The 19608-nt window shown below is 47.8% G+C and overlaps 1 protein-coding gene across 3 annotated transcripts in view; it reads left to right on the top strand.

Annotated features, from left to right (window-relative positions):
* CLIC6 (chloride intracellular channel 6) overlaps positions 1 to 10603 on the top strand; it is a 32524-nt gene extending 21921 nt beyond the window's left edge. For all 3 annotated transcript variants that reach the window (XM_037524984.2, XM_054700290.1, XM_037524985.2), the window contains exons 2-6: positions 1106 to 1215; positions 1715 to 1840; positions 2438 to 2544; positions 3458 to 3639; positions 9264 to 10603. In XM_037524984.2, the coding sequence (XP_037380881.1) occupies positions 1160 to 1215; positions 1715 to 1840; positions 2438 to 2544; positions 3458 to 3639; positions 9264 to 9425 (633 nt within the window). In that variant the 5' untranslated portion in view covers positions 1106 to 1159 and the 3' untranslated portion in view covers positions 9426 to 10603. The remainder of the gene's footprint in view (positions 1 to 1105; positions 1216 to 1714; positions 1841 to 2437; positions 2545 to 3457; positions 3640 to 9263) is intronic.
* Positions 10604 to 19608: the final 9005 nt, after the last annotated feature.

Genomic DNA, 19608 nt, shown 5'->3' with positions numbered 1-19608 from the left:
AGCCAGGAGCTCACTTTCTGCCTATTCAGCCTTTCTCTCACCTTTCTTTCAACTATGTGTGGTTGACTTGGTCTTTGTGGATGAAATGTGGCTGCCTGTGTTTCTGTTGGTGAGTTCTGGCTCAGTGTAGGGCATGAAGTCTGGAAATGCGAGCCACTCATCCATACCTCCTCCTTGCCTTCCCAGTACTTGATTGGTACCACAACCTTGTCACACACACATGTGCAGTGGAGAAAGCCAGGAAGAGGAGGAAGAGTTTTGGATCTTCCTTTGTCAGCCTTAATTCCACCTCTTCATCTCCCAGGAATTGTGCATTCCCCAAGCCTCCTCTCTCCTTTCCAACACCAACACCTGTCTTTTTCCTTTAGCACAGGAAGGAACAGGGGTGTTCAGTGTGTTTCTCTGCCTTAGTTTGGTGTGTGTGTGTGTGTGATTGTGTGTGTTTGTGAGTGTGTATGGGACTTGCTTTGGGTCATTAGTGAGGAGCTGTCTCATGTCCCTCCATCTTGGATGCCAACTATGCAATAATCTACCTTCAGGGTCAAACAGTCCCCATCTCTCTGCACCCCATGAACCAAAGGGACAGAAATGTCTTATTGTTTCCAGGGTACTCAAAACTCCTGTACTCCAGCCCTCCCATTCAGTAGAGACTGTTAGGGATGGTGTCTCAGTAGGAGAGCATATTGGTCTGCTTTTTAGCCTGATCACCCTGGAGAGAGTGTGTTGCTTCTGAAAAGGATCAAGAGGTAGAAGGGAGGGGAAGAAAAGCAGAAGGAGTCTGATAACAGATAGATTCCTTCTTCTTGTTCTTTCCCTCTATGACCTGCGACTCAGAGGCCAACATGGCAGGAAGCGGTGAGGTGGTGGGGAAGGAAGAAAATGATCCATGCAGAATGTGTGTGTCCACACGTGTGTGTATGAGTCCTCCTTCACCCTACACATCCAGCTCCAACCTGGTATACAGGCTGTGTAAATGGCCTCAGGGGGTTATTTACAGTATCATACCCATGAATGAACAAGTCTGTCTTGATTTCACATGGCCGTGGAATCTGGCATTTGTGACTGTGAGAGCAGCTCAACTGAATATTTCTTTTTCCACTTGTAGGCTGGTTATGATGGCGAGAGTATTGGAAATTGCCCATTTTCTCAGCGTCTTTTTATGATTCTCTGGCTAAAAGGTGTTATATTTAATGTGACAACAGTGGATCTGAAAAGGTGAGACAAAGCTTCTGCATTATTGAAATGACTGCTCCTGATTTCCTACACACACACACACACACACACACACACACACACACACACACACACGCCCGGAGGACCCATGGCATGTCCATTGGTGGTCAGGACCCTGAATTGAAGCCGGGGCGTGGGCCAAGTGGTAATTACAAGATCATCGGCTGACTCCACCGCTGTAATCAGGAAGGAGTAGGTGTGGGGGCGCCAGAGGAACCTGCTCTGCCAGTTACTGGTCAGCTGCAGACCTCCCCAGCGCCTGTCTGAGCATCAGTCCTGGCTGATAACACCGGGGAGAGTTAACTTTTTCACCTCCATACCCAGAACAGGGACCATACTTTCATCGCCAGTGTGACACTTTTACACCCACAGTCGCCTTTGAAATTCTCCAGGGTTGTTTCTTTTTGATTGGCGAGGACGTGGCTAAACCTTGGAGGTCTGGGCACATTTCCTGTAAACTCTGCATTTTCCTCCCACCCAGGAAGCCTGCGGACCTGCAGAACCTGGCTCCCGGAACAAACCCTCCTTTTATGACTTTTGATGGTGAAGTTAAGACGGATGTGAATAAGATCGAGGAGTTCTTAGAGGAGAAATTAGCTCCCCCAAAGTAGGTATCATAAAAACAGCATCCATAACTGGGTTCTTCCCCCTGACCTCTGTTTCCCCTCTCCCCCCACCTTTGAGGACAATTCTAAAGTGCTTGGCTTCATGCATTTGGTGTTCTATGGTGCTGACTCCCTCAGCTGGACCTGTGGTATGCCACAGAAAGAAGCAAGAGTAGAAACTTTGAGTTAAGAGGACTTGGAGAGCTTTGCACCCACAGTTTGGCTGCTAGGGTTGAATGGCAGGAAGTAGAGAGGAGGCTGGTGGGTGTTGAGTGGTTTGGCCATTTCTGGAAGGTGTCTGCGTTGACATGCAACATCACAAAGTTCTGGAAACTTCTAGTCCATGTTCTACACTTCAATAAGGAGGGCACTAAGCCCAGTGAGGCCAGGTGGGGCCCTCCATCCCAGGATGAGACAGTAGATCCAGAACCTTCTCCCTAGACTGCATTGCTTCTGCTCCTTGATCAAAGACTGAGGAGGCTGTCAAGGGGAAGTTTTCTTTTTTATATTCACTCAGAGAATGATAGCCCCTCACCACCACCATGTCATCCCCCCTCGATCATTGCTGTCTGTGACACTTTCATTTTGAATTTTTCAAGGTATCCAAAGCTGGGGACTCAACACCCTGAATCTAACTCTGCAGGAAATGATGTGTTTGCCAAATTCTCAGCATTTATAAAAAATACCAAGAAGGATGCAAATGAGAGTGAGTGTCTCCATCTTCCTGTCCCTGTTTTCAATGTGGACCGCCGCGGGGTGGGGGGCAGCTCATGAGAAAGCCCCGGGAATTCTGGTTATTTCACAGAGTGTGGGGTCCCGTGTTGAGAGACAAAGAGAATCCCTCCAACTTTGAAGCTGCACATGTGTTTCAAGAGACTGAACATTTTATCTGGAGGTTGGGAGCCCAGAAAACAACATTTTTAGGGGAAAATAATCACCATACAGAAATCAGTTTACATGATGTTGCCCCAGTGTCTGCTTCATTATTGGCTTCCCAGAAATACATTTTTAAAAAGATTTATTTATTTATGCATACAAGAACTGGGGTACAGGCCAGAGGTGCCTGCGTGTGGGCGGGGGGAGAGGATTCACCAGAGACAGAGTGGGGAACAGAATAGGATGACTGAAATGCACTGCTGAGGGGAGCAGCAGGGAGACAGGAGAGGTCTGCTGTGCCATGTGGGTCACCTCCCTGGCTGGGGATCGAACTCGTGCTGCAGTGGCTGTGGACAGCTTCATAGTGCTGCTTCACACCTTGCTCCACCAGGGAGGGCCCCTCATAAATACTTTTTTAACAAATGAGTAAGTTTAGCAGTAGCAATGTTGGGTAGACATTATTGAAATGACTGCTCCTAATTCCACACACACACACACACACACACACACACACACACACACACACACACACACACACACACCCCGAGGACCCAGGGGCATGTCCATCAGTGGAAGCAGAGCTATTTTCCAGGGAGGGGTGAGTCCTTTACTCAGACTGTGTTGCGCCACAGCCTTCCTCCTGCCCTGCGTCTGTTTGTCTTGGGGAGGACAGGAGACGCACGTCTTCTTTCTTACCTAGAGAAAGGAAGCTCCAGGGCTCACTGTTTGCCGTTCTGTTTCAGTTTATGAAAAGAACCTGCTAAAGGCCCTGAAGAAGCTGGACAACTACTTAAATAGCCCTCTGCCTGATGAAATCGATGCCTATAGCACCGAGGAAGTCACTGCTTCTGGAAGGAAGTTCTTGGATGGGGATGAGCTCACGCTGGCTGACTGCAACCTCTTACCCAAGCTCCACATTATTAAGGTTTGCCGCTCCTCCATCCCGGGTGCTGGAGACATGAATGGGGCTTTGTTTGATTTTGTTTTGACTTGTGTTTTGGCCAGACACCGAAATCACCTGAAATGTGCACCGCAGAATTAAAAAGTTGAGCTTGTTTCTGTTTGAAACAGCCAAACCCCAATTTTCAGATACACAGCATTTCTCACATATTCTTTCGTCCCAGGAACTGTCTGGGAACGTGGCTCCCATCCCCCCGGCCCCCATGTCACAGCTTCTCTTCTCAGTGTCACCCCCCACCCCGAGGGGAAGGTGTGGGAATGCACCTTGGGCACAGTGGCTGCACGGCGCTTGCTGCCCCGGGCTCACTGCTGGTGCGTGGCATCTGTAGTATGAAAATGTGAGCTGAGTCACTTGTGGGTGATCATTGGGATAAACATGTCATCTAGAGATGACAAGGTGTGTTCTCTCAGCTCTTACATGGACCCCAACAGCTGGGGTGCAGCAGACAGCTCCTAGGCTGGGCCTCTGCCAGGCTTGGCCTCTGGCTTCCCAGAGAGACAAAGAGAATGCAAGAGTCGTGGGCCATTCCCTAACAGTGTTGAAACTCCTGGGCCAGTGCTTCTCCGGCATTAGCAGGCATATGATTGTCTGAGAGCTCTTTAGAAATGCAGGACACTTGATCCTGTCCTGTCCTACTAACTAGAACTCCGGGGGCTGACTCTGGGATTCCAAGGCCCCCCACTTGGAGACTTCAGTAGTGCCCCACCTGGCACCTTGCTGCCACAGGTGTTAATGGTTATTTCCATGATCACATTGCTATGCCCTTGACCTGAAGAAACCCCAGATGTTCCAGGAAGAAGCCCAAGACTTGCTGTAGGGCATCTTGATTATTAAAATCCCACCAGGTCTAGAGCTAGGTCCTTGATATAAGGACAGGGAAGATGGAAGCGAAAACAAGGGCAAATACAGGGTTAGAAACTTGTAGTTGGTTGTTGCTTGAATAATGCATTTAACTGGCATTAAGAAAACTAATTTACTGGTGGCATTGCTACTTCTGTGGACTAGCAGCCCCCACCCCCGGTCACCTCACGTCATTCCTTTGCTTTCTTTTCTGGCATTTCTTCCTCCTTCTTCCTCACTATGCGCTCCCTTTGTCTTCTTTCTGTTCTCTTACATGTTGAGCTCAAGGGGTATCAGCTTGAAAGTCAAGTCTTGAAAAATGTTGTTGATCTCACAAGTGAATGTTCTTTTCAACAAGTCTGTCGGTTTCCTGGTGTCTAAAATTTATGACAGCATTGCAACCCCTCAAAATCCACTACACTGCTGATTGTTCAGATGGGGAGTCTAGTGAGCATTTCCCAAAAAATGTCCTTGTGAACTTCAGTGGATTTTTCCTGGCCTTTGTTCTGCCTGGGGTAGTGTCACAGAAGGACACGGAGGTGGGGGAAAATCAGGAGGAACACTCGAGTCATACAACATCAATGGTCACTTATTTAGCTCCTATAAAAAATGTCAGAGGAAGGGGTAAATGACAGTAAAATAAATCAGTCCCTGACTCCAATATAAGACTTAAGAACAGAGTCTTCAAAGCCATTTAGCACTCAGATTACCAAACAGCTTAATAAACTTCCAGGATGGAGCACTTCTGAAAGGAAATGAGAAACAGTCTAGAGGATTTTATGGTAGAAGATGAGAGAGTAAAAGAATTTATAATTTAAATTTAATATAAATGTATAATTTATTCCCCTTCCTGAAACCCAGAGGAAACAATAAGAAAAACAGAGCATTAACTTTATCTTTCATAAAATCAGGAAAGGACAGATCCCCAAGTCAAAGACAAAGAAGCTTCACACAATGTGCGGTGTCACAAGATCAAGGCACATTTCTCTACATGTTTATCAAGGTTAAGGTTTCTCTATAAGTCAATAATGCAGTCCTAAAATTCCCAAATCAAACATTTTCTGTTTGAGGATGAAGGCGTGGTGTAGATCTCATACACACACACGCACACACACACACACACACACACACACACACACACAGATCACTTTCCAGCTGAGAGCTCCAGCAGGCAGAGTTGAAGGAAGCTCACAGAGACACAGTCTTTGTGTTCTGCATGTCCCCAAGTCCCCAACAGAGGGAAAGTGGGGAGAGGAGAGGCAAAGCCTTGAAACATTCAAGAGAGAAACTGTAAATTAGATGAACATCACTTTAAGCCATGAGGATCTACTGCTGAATGTGGATCTACTGTGAATCTGTGAATCTACTCTCAGAGTGGAGAATGTCTTAACACAAAGTGTGAACCTAACCCCAACCCTAAATAATCGTAGCCTTAACCGTGAACCTAACCCTAACCCTGAACTTAATCTAAACCCAACCCTAACCTTAAACTTAACTCAAACCTAACCCTAATTCTAAACTTGAACATAATCATAACCCTACCCATAAACCTACCCCTAACTTTGTACTTAATCCAAACCTAACCCTAACCCTAGCCCTAACCCTACTGTGTGCCTGGGGCAGAGGATGGAGCAGTGTTTGGTGACTGGATATATGAGATTTGTATCCACATTGGTCTACCAGCTGCCCCATCTCACTCCCTTGCTCTCCACTCTATTTTAAAAAAAGATTTATTTTATTTATTTATGCATACAAGAGCTGAGGTGTAGGCCAGAGGTGCAGGGGGTGAGAGGGTTCACCAGAGACAGAGTGGAGAGCAGAACAGGTGTATCTACTGAAATGTACTGCTGAGGGGAGCAGTGGGGGAGACAGGAGAGGCCTGCTGCACCATGTGGGTCACCTCCCTGGCTGGGGATCAAACTCATGCCGCAGTAGCTGCCTTTTGCTTCATAGTGCTGAGATTTAACCCCTTGTGCCACCAGGGAGGCCCCTCTCCACACTGTTTTTTGGAATTTAGTGGATCCAATAGTTTTGACTCAAAAGAATCCAAGTGGGACCTGTGTGTGGATAGAGATGATCCAAAGAGAGAGGCGAGAAGGGATAAGGACAAAGAAGAGGGAGAGGAAGGTGAGAGTCATGTGAGGGAGAGTCACTCCTACAAATCAGAGAACTTCACAGACGGATACCTCACTGCTGCCTCAAAGAAATGGAAGAGAACATGAATTGCCTGAGAAAAGCTCCAAGACCAGATAGACGGTGTAAAAACATGTATAATATCCCAAGGAGAATGACGATTAGGCTGCCACAGCTCAAGAAAAAGACTTGGGAAATAAGTAAAAGTTAATATTTGAAGTAGCAAGAGATGGACACTGCAGGGAGTACTCAGGGGCGAGAAATCCATCAAAAATCAATTAGAGACACATCAGGAGGTAAAGGTGGTTAGATAGATGCCAGATGTTTGTCATCAGGAACGAGAGATCAGAAACAGGAAGAGAAAAGAGCAGATTCAAAGGAAATATTATTTTGAGCTAAAGGATGACCTGAATCTGCAAGTTAAATAACATGCTGGTGACACACTATGATGAGTTTAATAAATAAGCCTTGAGGATCAAAAGACTCTGGGGTGTTTTATGATGAGAATGGTAATAATAACAACAACAATAGCAACCACAGTATCAATAATAATAAATAGTAAGATCACCTGTGCAAGGAAGAAATTCAGACTGACCTCATCTGTCTCTGTGATCACATTCAAAACCAGAAAGAATCACTTAATACTACAGAGAATTAAGATTGTGTGATGTAGACTTTTATATTAAAAAAAAATATTGTTTTTGCCAAGACATCTGAGCTCCATAAAATGAATACTCTTAAAAAAGATGAAATTGTGATAAGTGAATAAGAATCTGGGGACAGCGGAGATATGAAAGGACTGGTAAAGAATAGAACCTACTTAAATAGAAAAACTACAGCTAAGACTAAACAATAATGAGACTATAATAGTTGCAGGAATCAGTGTAAATGTGGATGTTTTTACTCCTCTGGGAGAATAAATGGAGAGAAGTGTCACTCTATTCATTTCCTCATTTGTCACCAACAGAATTAAGTAGAGATGATCCAAGGGTGATATAAGAAACCGAGAATTCGGTTTAAATGTTTTAAATGTTATATGGGAAACCTCTGGAAGAATTAAAATAGACCCTAAACCTTCTAAATTGCTAGAAAAGGAAATACACAAATGCACAGATATCCACAGAAAGATGGAGAGCAGAATAAAGTATTATATTCAGAAAATGTGATAGCAATAGAAGTGTACACGTTTAAGAGGCATACATGTAACAGATTTACTCCCAAATGTTAAAATAAAGGGTTAAAGAGAACCAGATAAATGCCAACAAAAGGAACGAAGAAGTTTAAACAATAGCATAAGTAAGTTTGAGTTTCAGCAAGAGGTGTTAGACAATTTAGGAGGTTCTCTGAGATTTATATAATCCCGCTTTGCTCCAAGGCTTCAAAGTCTGGAAATCAGTCCTGAAGAACTTTTAATCTGTGACACATCCCAAGCTCATGTCTCTCAGATGTCCCAAGATTCAGTGCAAAGGGAGGCCACAAAGCAGAACTGGCCTTTGAAACCCTGTGTGCCTGCTATGGGATGAATGGTGTCCCCCACGAAATTCATGTTGAAGCCCCATGAGGTTATTTGAAGATGGCGTCCTCCAGACCTTGTTAGTTAAGGTGAGGGCCTGTTGGGATAGATTGGTGTGTGACTGGTATCCTTACAAAAAGGGGGATTTTGGACACAAACACAGGGAAAGCACCATGGAAATCCTGGAGTTGTGGTTCCATGGGATCAGGAGGCCTGGAAAGCAGGAGAGACACCTGGAGCCAATCCTTCCGGGACCCTCCTCAGGGAGCACACCCTCCAGACGCCTTGATCTCAGACTTCTAGGCTCAGGACTTTGAGGGAATTAGCTTCTGTTCTAAGTCACCCGGTTTGCAGAACTTTGTTAAAGCAGCTGCAGGAAATGAATACTGTCCCCACAGAACATACCCTCCTTTGCGACAAATTCCCCAGCATCGCCCTTTATCTGAAAGAAACATCTCAAATGGTGTTTCCCAAAGTCTTTACTCTCAATGGTGTTACTCTTAATCTCACACCCACCACTTCCGCAATGATAAAGATTGGAGATCCTTGTGTTCATCAGTCGACCCCTTGCACGTGGTAGCCCCCCAATGAATTGTCCTCAGTGGCAGAATGTTGGAGATCTGTGGGGGTTATAACATACACAGATACTTGGGATTTCAGCATGTGAGGCCTGGCAAGAGGGAACAAAAGACGGCACTTGACAGTGATCCTGGCAGAATATAAACCAAAGATTCCACACAAATCTTTAAGCGTCTGATAACACCGCAGCAGAATACATAAAGAAAATCTACCAGAAACACTGGGAGAAATCTGCCCCAGCATAGAGCAAATGCATGCCAGTCCATCCCAAGCTCCCTCTGTGTTAGATTGGTGGGCAGCATAGCGTGGAGCTGCTTGGAGTCCAGTAGATGTAACTTCTATAACCTTTCCTGTCCCCAGTATGTCCCATGCATAGTCTAAGTGGAAGTGGGGGTAGCTGGAGGTAAATGACCTCAGGACTTGAGGAAGAGAGCATATCGCACACTTCAAAGAGTGTGTTATCTGATCTCATTGCCTACATGAGTGGTTTTCCCTTTGCTGATATTTTCCTCTTCATTTTCAGATCGTGGCCAAGAGATACAGAGATTTTGAATTTCCTTCTGAAATGACTGGCGTCTGGAGATACTTGAACAATGCTTACGCTAGGGATGAGTTCACAAATACGTGTCCAGCTGACCAGGAGATTGAACGTGCATATTCGGATGTTGCAAAAAGAATGAAGTGAAGGGGATGGTGGTGGTGGTAGTTTTTCTGTCTTATTTCTCAGTCGGATGGGCTATGAAAAAAATATGTTCTTTGGACCTCACCCTCCTTTGCACGCCCTCGCCCCAGAATAAACATGCCATCCCTTGCTTAGTGATGCCCATATTTTAACGGGCCCATGTGGTAGTGTGATGCACTCATCACTTGTAATTTGTGTATCAGAATAATACCAGTCTCTGGTTGCACACACTAGTTGTCCAGTTTACATTAATTTATATCTTTTATGTTCACGGATCGTCATCTATGCTATCTGGGACGTGTATTTTGCAGTGTAGGCTTCGAGGTAAATTAGGTTTGAGTTCAATTTCTCCTTCATTTAAAAAAAGAAAAATTGCCTCCGATAGTTTCCATAATCATACATGGCCTGTTTTTCTCCTCTGAAAATAGTTGTTTAAGTTTCTTCAGAACGAGAGTGCTGTCCTTGTAATCGCAAAATGATACAGGCCTATTTTAATATTTAAAAACAATGTCAGAGGGGTTAAAAGAAGGAAGAATTCCACTAGTGGAGCGCAGTGGACTCTCACTGCACTTAGCTAACCCCTGAGGACTTGTGGGTGGCGTATCCAAATCCTGAGTCTCTTTCCCACACATATTCACACCACACGCGAGTTCCTGCACAGTGGAATTGTCTATTTTAAAGGATGGGGGCGGGAGGGGACCTCTTGGCCTGGCCTTGAAGGTCATCCATAGAGGGCCTCAGACCAAAGGTCAGCCTAGCCAGCCAGACAGGAGGCTTGGAGGCTTGCCTTCTGGTTTCGCAGGGATGGGAACCCTAGGGGGTGCATGGGCAGGGCCCAGAAGCATGGGAGGTCCCCCCCCCTTGTTCCCACTGCCTCCAAGATGCTGCTGCCTCCAGTTCCAGGAAGCCAGGGAGAAAGTGCCCCCCAGGCCTTTCCTTCCAGCTGCCTTTCCCAGGCCTGCTCTCACTCCCTCCCTCTCGGAGACACCGGGTCTTCAGGACACTCTTCCTAGCAGTTGCGAGTGGTGGGGAATCTCCTCGCTGCGTGGAAGTGCACCTGACTCCTTCTCACAGCTGCTCCCTCTCTCTCCAGCATGGCTCTTCAGCCACAGTGTGGTGTGAGGCCGGCCCAGCTCTGTGCCCTTCCCCTGCATCATCCCACAGCAGCTCTGGCTGGGAAGATCCAGGCTGGTGGGATTCATGGTGACAGTTGTCAGGCAGTGCTAATGAACGGTCAAGCAGAAAGAGGGCCTCAAAAGCGTTTTCTGGTTTCCCTGACGTGCCCTCCACCACGTCCGGGGCTGTCTCTCTCCTTCCTCCGCGGTGCGTGGGAGCCGCCTGCCAGGACCCCGCCGAGGCAAGAACCCGGGGCTGCTTTGACGCGCATCAAGACCTCCCTGCGCTGACACCCACCCGGCTGGGTCCCTGGACACCACGCACGTGCCCCGGATCCTCTCCCGTTCAGTTGACTGTGGCGTGTGGTTGCTGCGAAGATGCTCATTTTAAACATTTGCATCTGCTTTACGGGAGGTTGATTTTGGAAGAGAGCAAACCACTAGCAGAAACTGTTTAGGGATTTAGCGCAAAATGCCCAGGGACACGAAGCCCTGACGCCGTCTCCACTTTGGCTCCCTGGGCCCGGATGCCTCGGTCCCCTCCAGGCTGCCAGCTTCGCGGTGTGGACCAGACACTTGCCGGGGCTGGTCTGCACGTGTCTCCCTGGGTAGCATTTCACATCTGCTGAAGCGTCATATTTTTAAGACTAGGTTTATGATGTTACATTTAAACTTGGAAAATGAATTGACTACCAGATGTTCCTAGTGTTAACTGTATTTTTAGATGTTAAAATGATCTTAAACTCCGTGTGCCTTAAAAATTAAACAAATTGTAAAACTGTTTAAACAGAGCCAATATCGTTAATTTTTTTCTTTTTTCTTTCTTTTTTTTTTTACTTTGTACCCCCCATTTAGCTTTAAAGAGTGACTGGAGACGGGCTGTCTGTAAGATGGTGACAGCAGTGTGGAGCCAGAGAGGGCTGGTACTTGCTTTAGAGATAGTCAGTGCAGGAACGGCGAACCGCAGAGGCATTGGAAGGGCGTCTTTAAGATGTGTGTGAGCTGCGCTCCCACAGGTGGCTGCAATGGAGGTTTTACTTACTTGTCTTTAAAAAATACATTATTTTGGGCCTCCCCTGGTGGTGCAGCGGTTGAGCACTGGGCTGCAAGGCTGCCCGCAGCCTCTGCAGCGCTGGTTCGTTCCCTGGCCGCCGGTGAGGGTCCCACAAAAAAAAAACAAAAAACCCATTATTTTAATGGAGGTAACATTGGATAACACCACCAGACATGCTTGAGGGGTACAGGTCCTCATCTCTCCAGATGTACCTCACCACATTCATTGCAGCACCGTGTGCAAAAGCCAGGTGTGCACACTCAGCTAGGAGAAAGATGAACGCTTGCCATGTGCAACAACATGGCGGAGCTGGAGGGGATGGGGCTAAGCAGACTTACTTTTTTTTATATATTCAAAAGAACAGATTTATTAAAAAGGAAGAGAAGAGTCAAGGGCGCTTGCACAGACAAGCATGCAGAAAGAGCGGTCCCTGAGAGGGACAGAGAGGCGGCAGGAGAGCTGCTGTCCAGACTCCCATTTTTTAATGGAGCTGTAGGGACGCAACCAACTCCTTTGTCTTTCCCTTCTCCTGGCCCTGCCCCAGCCCCAACCCCTTCACAGGCCCCGAAAAGCTGGTGTATGTGGGAAGGTGAGGAATATTCTAGGGCTGCTTGACAGCCACAGAGGTGTTGCCTTTGAGCTGGGGGAGGAAGCTTGGGATCAGGCCACTAATGGGATCCATTCAACCTGATGTTGTTCATCTGCTCTTGGTGGCTTCTGCGTCCAGGGTCCTGCCCAGGTCTCCCCCTCACCCCTTGTGTTGAAGGTGTCCCGACAACCTTCCTGGAGAGAGGCCAGTTTTCTTGAAGACAACTCCTCTCCGTTCTTTGCCACAACTCCCTTCTAGCAGTTTCCCTGATGCACCCTTGGGTGAGGGACAAGGACAGGTACCATGGCTGACTGGCCTGGGGCTGCCACGGCTCACCTGAGACACAGACCTCTGTTCTCTGCAATGTTCTCTGTCCACATGTGGACATGGGGTCCTGTGCCTGCCGGACACCTCAGCTGTGGTCGCACAGTCACATCATCTCTCTGAGCCTTGCTCTTCTCTGGAAAATGGGAACATTATCTCACCATCATGTTGAAAGTAGTTGCTGGGAAGTTCCCTGTGAACGCCACCACACATGGCTGAGGACAAATGGATTTTTCAGGCACAGCTCTTCCTGTGTGGGTTATGTCAACATGACAGGGCATGAAATGACACATGGACAGGACCTTGAGCCTTGCTCATGAGGGGGCAGCAGTCATGCGCTGTGCCCTGCCTGAGGGATGATGGTGGTGCACAGCTCAGCCGTCCTCTTCTGTCAGCCACTGTCCACAGCCTGGCCTCAGAATGTCCTCAGAATGTCACTACTGTGGCCTGATGGCACCATCAGGCTCCCTCTCAAGTGGCCTGAAGATACTGTTTCCAATTGTAGGACATTTATTTGAGATCCTGAGATGTGGAAAAGTAGGCAAAAACCAATGTGTGTGTGTGTGTGTGTGTGTGTGTGTGTGTGTGTGTGTGTGTGTTGGGGGGCGGTCTTCAAGGCTGAGCCCCAGGCCCTGTGGGGCCTCCTTCCCAAGCCCACTACTAGGTGGCGCTGTCTCCCATCTCCTGGAGCCAGGACACCTCACCCTGCCTTCAACTGCATGGGCAACAAGGGTTGACCCCCCACTACCCTGATGCAGAGACAGTCTAGAGAGTCATTAAACCCAATCCAGCCTCCTCTGTGTCAGCCCAGGGCATGTTCCAGGGTGGATTTTCAGGGCCAGAGAAACCAAGCGTGTGGACTGGGCTGCTGGCCTCAGCCCGGCTCCTGGAGGCCCACACCCAGAGGATCAGGCTGCATTTTCAGGTGCTCTAAGACATGTCTGTGGAGGGGCTTCGGCTCTGTCCTGCCACGGAAGTGCCCTGCCAGACAAGAGGCTGTCCTGCTTATTGGTAACATAACTCACTCGCCCAGCCCCCTTTTCCCTTTCTTGTTTGTGAAGGCAGGTGGGGTCGGGTAGACACTTCCTTGGAGATTTTGGGAACTGAACAGAGTCCTCTGGCTACTCCTCCACCTGCTCCTCCCCAAGCCCAAGGAACCAATGCTCTCCCCGGGCCCAACCCACCTATAGCTCAGAGAGGCATGAGGATTTTCTGGAAGGGAGGAGTTCCTGGATTCTGAGAAACCTACAGTCACGAAGGGCCCCACATCCTCTCCTCACAAACCTGGGTTTCCGAACCAGCAACCTCCCTGTCTTGTTCTCACAGCCCCTGGGTCTGGAAGAAAGGACCAGGAGCACCTGTGCAGGTAGTGGGTGGGAGGAGGGACTAGCCTACCTCCCTCTCACAGCCATGTCCCCCAAATCTCCTTTTGGCCCCTCTCCAGGGATGTGTGGGCTACACAGGGAGGAGGAGCTTCCTGCTTCTGGTGGGAGCCCTGGGGTCAGGTGTTCAACACCCCTGGGGCTGGGATCTATTCCTGACAAAACTACTTAATTGTTCCTGAATCAATTGCCAAGCAATCAATAAATCCATTCGCTTTATTTCACTGTATACTGTATCAAAATACTGTTGGGACATCTGGTGCTCTGACTGGCCTCCATCATTGAACTGCCGCCCAATCCCTGGCTCAGCTACTTTGCTTCCTGAGGAGAAAAAAAGATGACTGTACTGTGACTTATCTGACCTAGTGCCCAGCTTTGCCTGTCACCAAAACCCACCTCTTCTCTGCTCTGTTGGCATCCTGGAGGGATGCCCAAGAATATGTATAATGGAAGCAAATGGGTAAGCTGGCAAAGTATACACTCAGGAGTTTTTCAACAGTTCTGTAAAATACTGGGAAAAAGCTACCACAAAGGAAATGATAAAGTGATAGAACATGTTCATTTAGCACTTTACAGCTTACAAAGCCTATCCAAACTTATTTGGTACCATAGGTCCTGGAGGCCATGCATTGGCAGTTGACAAGGATGCTATGCCAACAGTGAGTGGCTGCCATCTTGTCTTATGGTTGTAGCATGGCTGCCATTTTGTCTTGTAGTTGTAGTGTAGCTGCCATTTTATTTTGTGGTTATAGTGACAGCCATCTTGTCTTGTGGTTGTAGTGTGGTTGCCATCTTGCTTTGTGGTTGTAGCATGGCTGCCATTTTGTTTTGTGGTTATAGAGTGGCTGCTATCTTGTCTTGTGGTTGTAGTATGGCTGCCATCTTGTTTTGTAGTTACAGAGTGGCTGCCATCTTGTTTTGTGGTTACAGAGGTGCTGCTATCTTGTCTTGTGGTTGTAGGGTGGCTGCCATCTTGTCTTGTAGCTATAGAGTGGCTGCCATTTGTTTCATGGTCATAGAGGAGGCTTACTTGCTCCTCTTTCATGAGTGGAGGGTACAAGCCAACAACAGGGACTTAGTTATGTCAACTTTGGGGCTTTATACCATCCACAGAAAGCAGGATATTCTAGTCAGGCAATTGGCACCTTACACATTTAAAGATGAAGGAAAATGGGGGAAGAGGGTAGGTGAGGGAGAGGAATGGTGGAGAGAGTTGCACCTACAGAGTATTTCTACTCTTAGTTGGTTGTCAGGCACAGGACTTCATATAAAGCAGTGTACCAAGTTGGAGAGTATTCCCTACACCCCTCCCAAAAATTCATGCCTACCCAGAACCTCAAATACAAAGTTCTTTGCAGATGTAATTAGTTAAATTGAGATGTCTTACTGAATTAGAATAGGTCTGAATCCAGTATAACTCAGATCCTCAAAAAGAGATTTGACATAGTACTGTGTAGACAGAGGGAGGAGGCCATGCCAAATGGCAGAGGACACTGGGAGGGATGGAGCAACAAGCCAAGGGAAGCTGAGGATTGCTGGACCCAAAGGAAGTTGTGAGAGGCAAGGATGAATCTTCCTGAGAGCCTTCAGAAGGATCCTAGCTCTGCTGATATCTCAATTTCAGACTTCTGGCCTCCAGAATGGGGCAGAATGAATTTCTGTTGTCTTAAGTCACCCAGTTTGTAGTACTTTGCTACTGCAACCTTAGGAAACTCTTCTACCTCATGCGGCTCAGCTCTTGGAACAGCTGAATCACTTTGGAGTGACTGAGTTACTTAGCAATGAGATGCCAGCACTGATGGCATAGCTGCTGTGAAGGGAAGCTTGGACTATCAGGAGAGGGGCCCGTCAGCAGAGTGAGGACAGCAGCACATATTGAACCAAGATCTATTTAAAGAGCTGGCAATGCCACCAATGGGCAACACTTGGGTCAGGTGGTGCTGGAGGAAAGGTAATTGGGTGAATATCCTTGAAAGTCCTAAGTTTTGGTTCTGTCTCTGCTTCTCCCAGGATGGGTGGCTTTGGGAAAGTCACCTGACCTCCTGAGCCTCAGTTCCCTCATCTGTCAAAAGTGGGGATGGAACCTTCAGTGTCATTTCTAACTAAATTTGTAAACACTGAGCCAGAGATATAGTTAGCATCAGCAATGATGCTGGGGAAGAGCCCTGGCACAGGCCAGCACCATGCCCACACATTCCTTGCCCCAGGTCCTGCCACCATCAACTACCTGCTGTAGGGATTTTTGGTTGATGTCTGGCTGCCTGATGGAGCTACCTGCCAAATCTCGGATCTCTGTGCAGTCTGTGACTGAATTAGCAATATCTATGCATCTGATCGTACGATATAGGAGAAGCATTAATTATCCACAATGTGTCTACCGAGCTACCTTTTCTGAGAGCACTTTCTACACAATCAGCGAGAACTTCAGTGACCCAAGCAGCTGGGAAAAGAGGCCCTGGAGCCTTTCCCTGGTCCCCTTCCCCCAACTCCTTCCTCCATGCAGCTATCCGCTTTGCAATGTGTCAATCAAACCCTGACCTTGAACATTAACCTTGAAAGGGAAAAGTGGGTACAGAGAACACAGATGGAGGGGTGTTTTCTTTCAGCAGGTCCTAGGATCATGATTTGTTTTCTCTGCTGCTTAACAAATGACCACAAACTCCACAGTATTGCATGAAGCATGTGTTTCTCTCTCACGAGGTCTGCCATCTAGGCATGGGCTGATTGGTATCTGCATCGGGGTCTTACAGACTGACTTCAAGGTGTCGGCAGGGTCCTCTGCCAAGCTCATGGGTCTTGGGAGGAATTCATTTCCTTGTCATTGTAGGACCTGGGGCTTCAGCTTCAAAGCCACCTGCTATTCCTGGCCACATGGCCCTCTCCCAACATGGTCATTGGCTTCCTCAAAGTCAGCAGGAGAATGTCTCTGTTACCTCAAAGCTCTGTGACTTCTTCCATTTCTGACTCTTCTTCCTCCACTGATTAGGTCAGGACACCCAGGATGCTGTCCTTTTGGATTAACTTAAAGTCAACAGGCTCGCACAGGGTAAAACCAGCTGATCAAGGACTCTAAAGACATGCAAAATCCCTTGTCCATGCCATATAATGTACTAACCTCAGGCGGAGTATTCCCTCACACTCATGGGAGTTCTGCTCCCCCTCAAGGGCGGGGAGTTCACAGGGCATGTGGGGATCTTGGGGGCATTCTTAAAATTATCCTGCCACTGGTGAATTTGAGGTCCTGTAGCCGCTGAGTCTGGGGCACTATAATAGCAGCCCAAGGAAGTGTACCTCCCCAGGTATAACCTACGGCTGAGGTCAGCGGGATGGCATTGCCAAGCTCTCAGGTGGCCCCCAGCCACACCATAGCATTAGGTGTCTGCTGCATATGTTCTTGGCAAGCTTCCCCGAGACACTTTTACTCCTAATCCTTAGGCTCAAACAGCCATGGAGCGAGAAGGTACGGCATTTCCGTGAAGTCCACTGACTTGATTCCCAGGTTCCTCTGACAAAGCCGGAGTTTGTTGACCTTCAAGTCCTGGCACCAGATGTACCTATTTACTCAAGCTTTTGCCAAAGGGTGGGGAGAGAGGGTGGGGCAGAAGGATTCTTTTGCAGTTGGTCAATGAAGTGCTTTGTTATGATTTTGCTTCACATTGGACAGGTGGCCAAGTGTCTCAGGTACAAGACAGACAGACCTCTCCCTCTTGGCCTCCCCTGCATTCAACCCAGCAGCCACTTGTCAAGATTAAACCTAAGAAAAAAACAAAACAAAGGCCATGGTTTCTCGTGTGGCAGAAAAAGCTATCTTGAGAAAGAAACAAATCATCTGAGAGATGTTGCACAGAGTTTGGAAAAACAAAACCAAGACAGCAATTCTTTGTTCTCGTCGAGTTTCCTTCTGGGTCACCGTCCATGCCTGTCTTGACACAGGGTTCAGTGTTAGGGCTTTGCTCAGGGGCATCCCTGGTTTGTCCATCCGAACCAGGTACCATGTCGCTAAAGATGAGTGTGAGGGCAATGGGTTTGCCTTCTCTCACTTGTCATGTGAGACACTCAGGAGCCACAGGCCCCAGGCCTCAAGCCCTGGGAAAACAAACTCTGTCAAAATAGAACACTGAGGGACTCCCCAGTGGTGCAGTGGTTGAGCGCTGGGTTGCAAAGCTGCCTGCAGCCTGTGCAGCACCGGTTCGATCCCTGGCCACCGGCGTGGGTCCCACATAGCGCGCAGACCTCTCCTGCCGCGCCCGCTGCTCCCCTCAGCAGTGTACTTCGTCAATCTGCCTGTTCTGCTCCCTGCTCTGGCTCTGGTGAATTCTCTCACCCTCCCATGCTTCTGACTGTACCCAGTGCTTGTATAAATAAATAAATAAATCTTTAAAAAAAAAAAGAACACTGAGCTGGGGGAAAGAGGCTACAAATGTGAGTCTGGGCTGGGGCTCCTATGCACCTGGAACCAAGCAGGACGCCTCACTTAGGTGATCATCAGACACTACCCAGCACCCTGGTCCCCAGACCTCAGGCTTCTGGTGCTTGAGAGAGGAATTTGGCCTGAATAATCTCCCAGGTTCTTATTCATAAGATGCTCTGACTCCATACAGCACACAGTTCTTCACGTCACCTCTGCAGGGATGACCCAACTACCCAACATCTCCAGAGGCCTCCTCCAGAAAAATCCAGAGTGTCTCACTTCAAGTTGGGGTTGGTTGGTTTTTACCACAAGATCATCAATTCATGAGAGAGGTTAAATAGCATAATATCACTATATTTTTTAAATCAAGTTGAAAAATTTAAGTATATTTTACTCTTCTTATGCATGCGTCTGTCTGCCCTGGGAATAGCAGCATTTTTTTTTTTTTTTAAGAAAGATAAACACAGTCAAGGTTGATTCTGTTCTCAGCAGCTGTCTCACTCAACAACGGTGAATGAGATCAAAGTTGTTTTCCTGGTAAGAGGAGAATATACAGTTTCAACCACAATGTGTCTTCACAGATGAAATGATTTCTATCTTTATTAATAAGCACATCTTCTGAGGGCTCTGGGCTTCCCTGAGAATGTGGTCTTCAGGGAGGAGCCTGCTCCCCCAGATTCTCAGGACAAGACCCAGGAAATGGGCTCCATGAGCTCAAGAGAGCTGTGACTTTGCTGTTAGCATTTCAGGTGAGTGAAGCACCCCACCCTGGAAAGAGTCGTCACAGTGCAGAGATGGACTTGGGGGGGCATAGATCCCCCCCCAGGGGATCTCAACAAAGGAACAGAGGAAGCAGCTCATTTCTTGGAGACGTCTGAAGGGCCCCTTTCTGGCGGCCGGTGACCTGGCCAAATCACCTATCAAAGCACCCCAAATTTCCGTGATATTACTTTTCTATGAAAGAGATTCTACTTGGTATTTCTGAGAAGTCTGAAGAGCCATTTCCCGTTTTAAAGCGGAGACAGTTCTGAAATGCAGTGGCTGTCACATGGAGGACACCAGCGCCTCCCCCACATACCTGCAAAACCACTGCAAGGAGTCCTGGGGTGCTCACCTGGAGGGCTGGGCTTGGGGTCACCATAGGGATTTTCCACTTTGGGAATTCATCTTTCAGGGATCGCAGAAGCTTTGAGGTCTGCTCCACAGAGGCTGCCCAGTCCTGCCACCCCCACACTGAGTGCCAGCTGATGAAGGAAGCTCAGATCTAGAACCCAGAGGCTGGTTTGTGGTTCAGTCGTAAAGCCAATTTTT

Source organism: Talpa occidentalis, unplaced genomic scaffold (assembly GCF_014898055.3).
Source record: "Talpa occidentalis isolate TD23 unplaced genomic scaffold, MPIMG_talOcc4v2.1 talOcc4.4, whole genome shotgun sequence".
In the NCBI taxonomy this organism is placed as follows: domain Eukaryota; kingdom Metazoa; phylum Chordata; class Mammalia; order Eulipotyphla; family Talpidae; genus Talpa; species Talpa occidentalis.
This window is presented reverse-complemented; position numbering and strand designations above follow the sequence as displayed.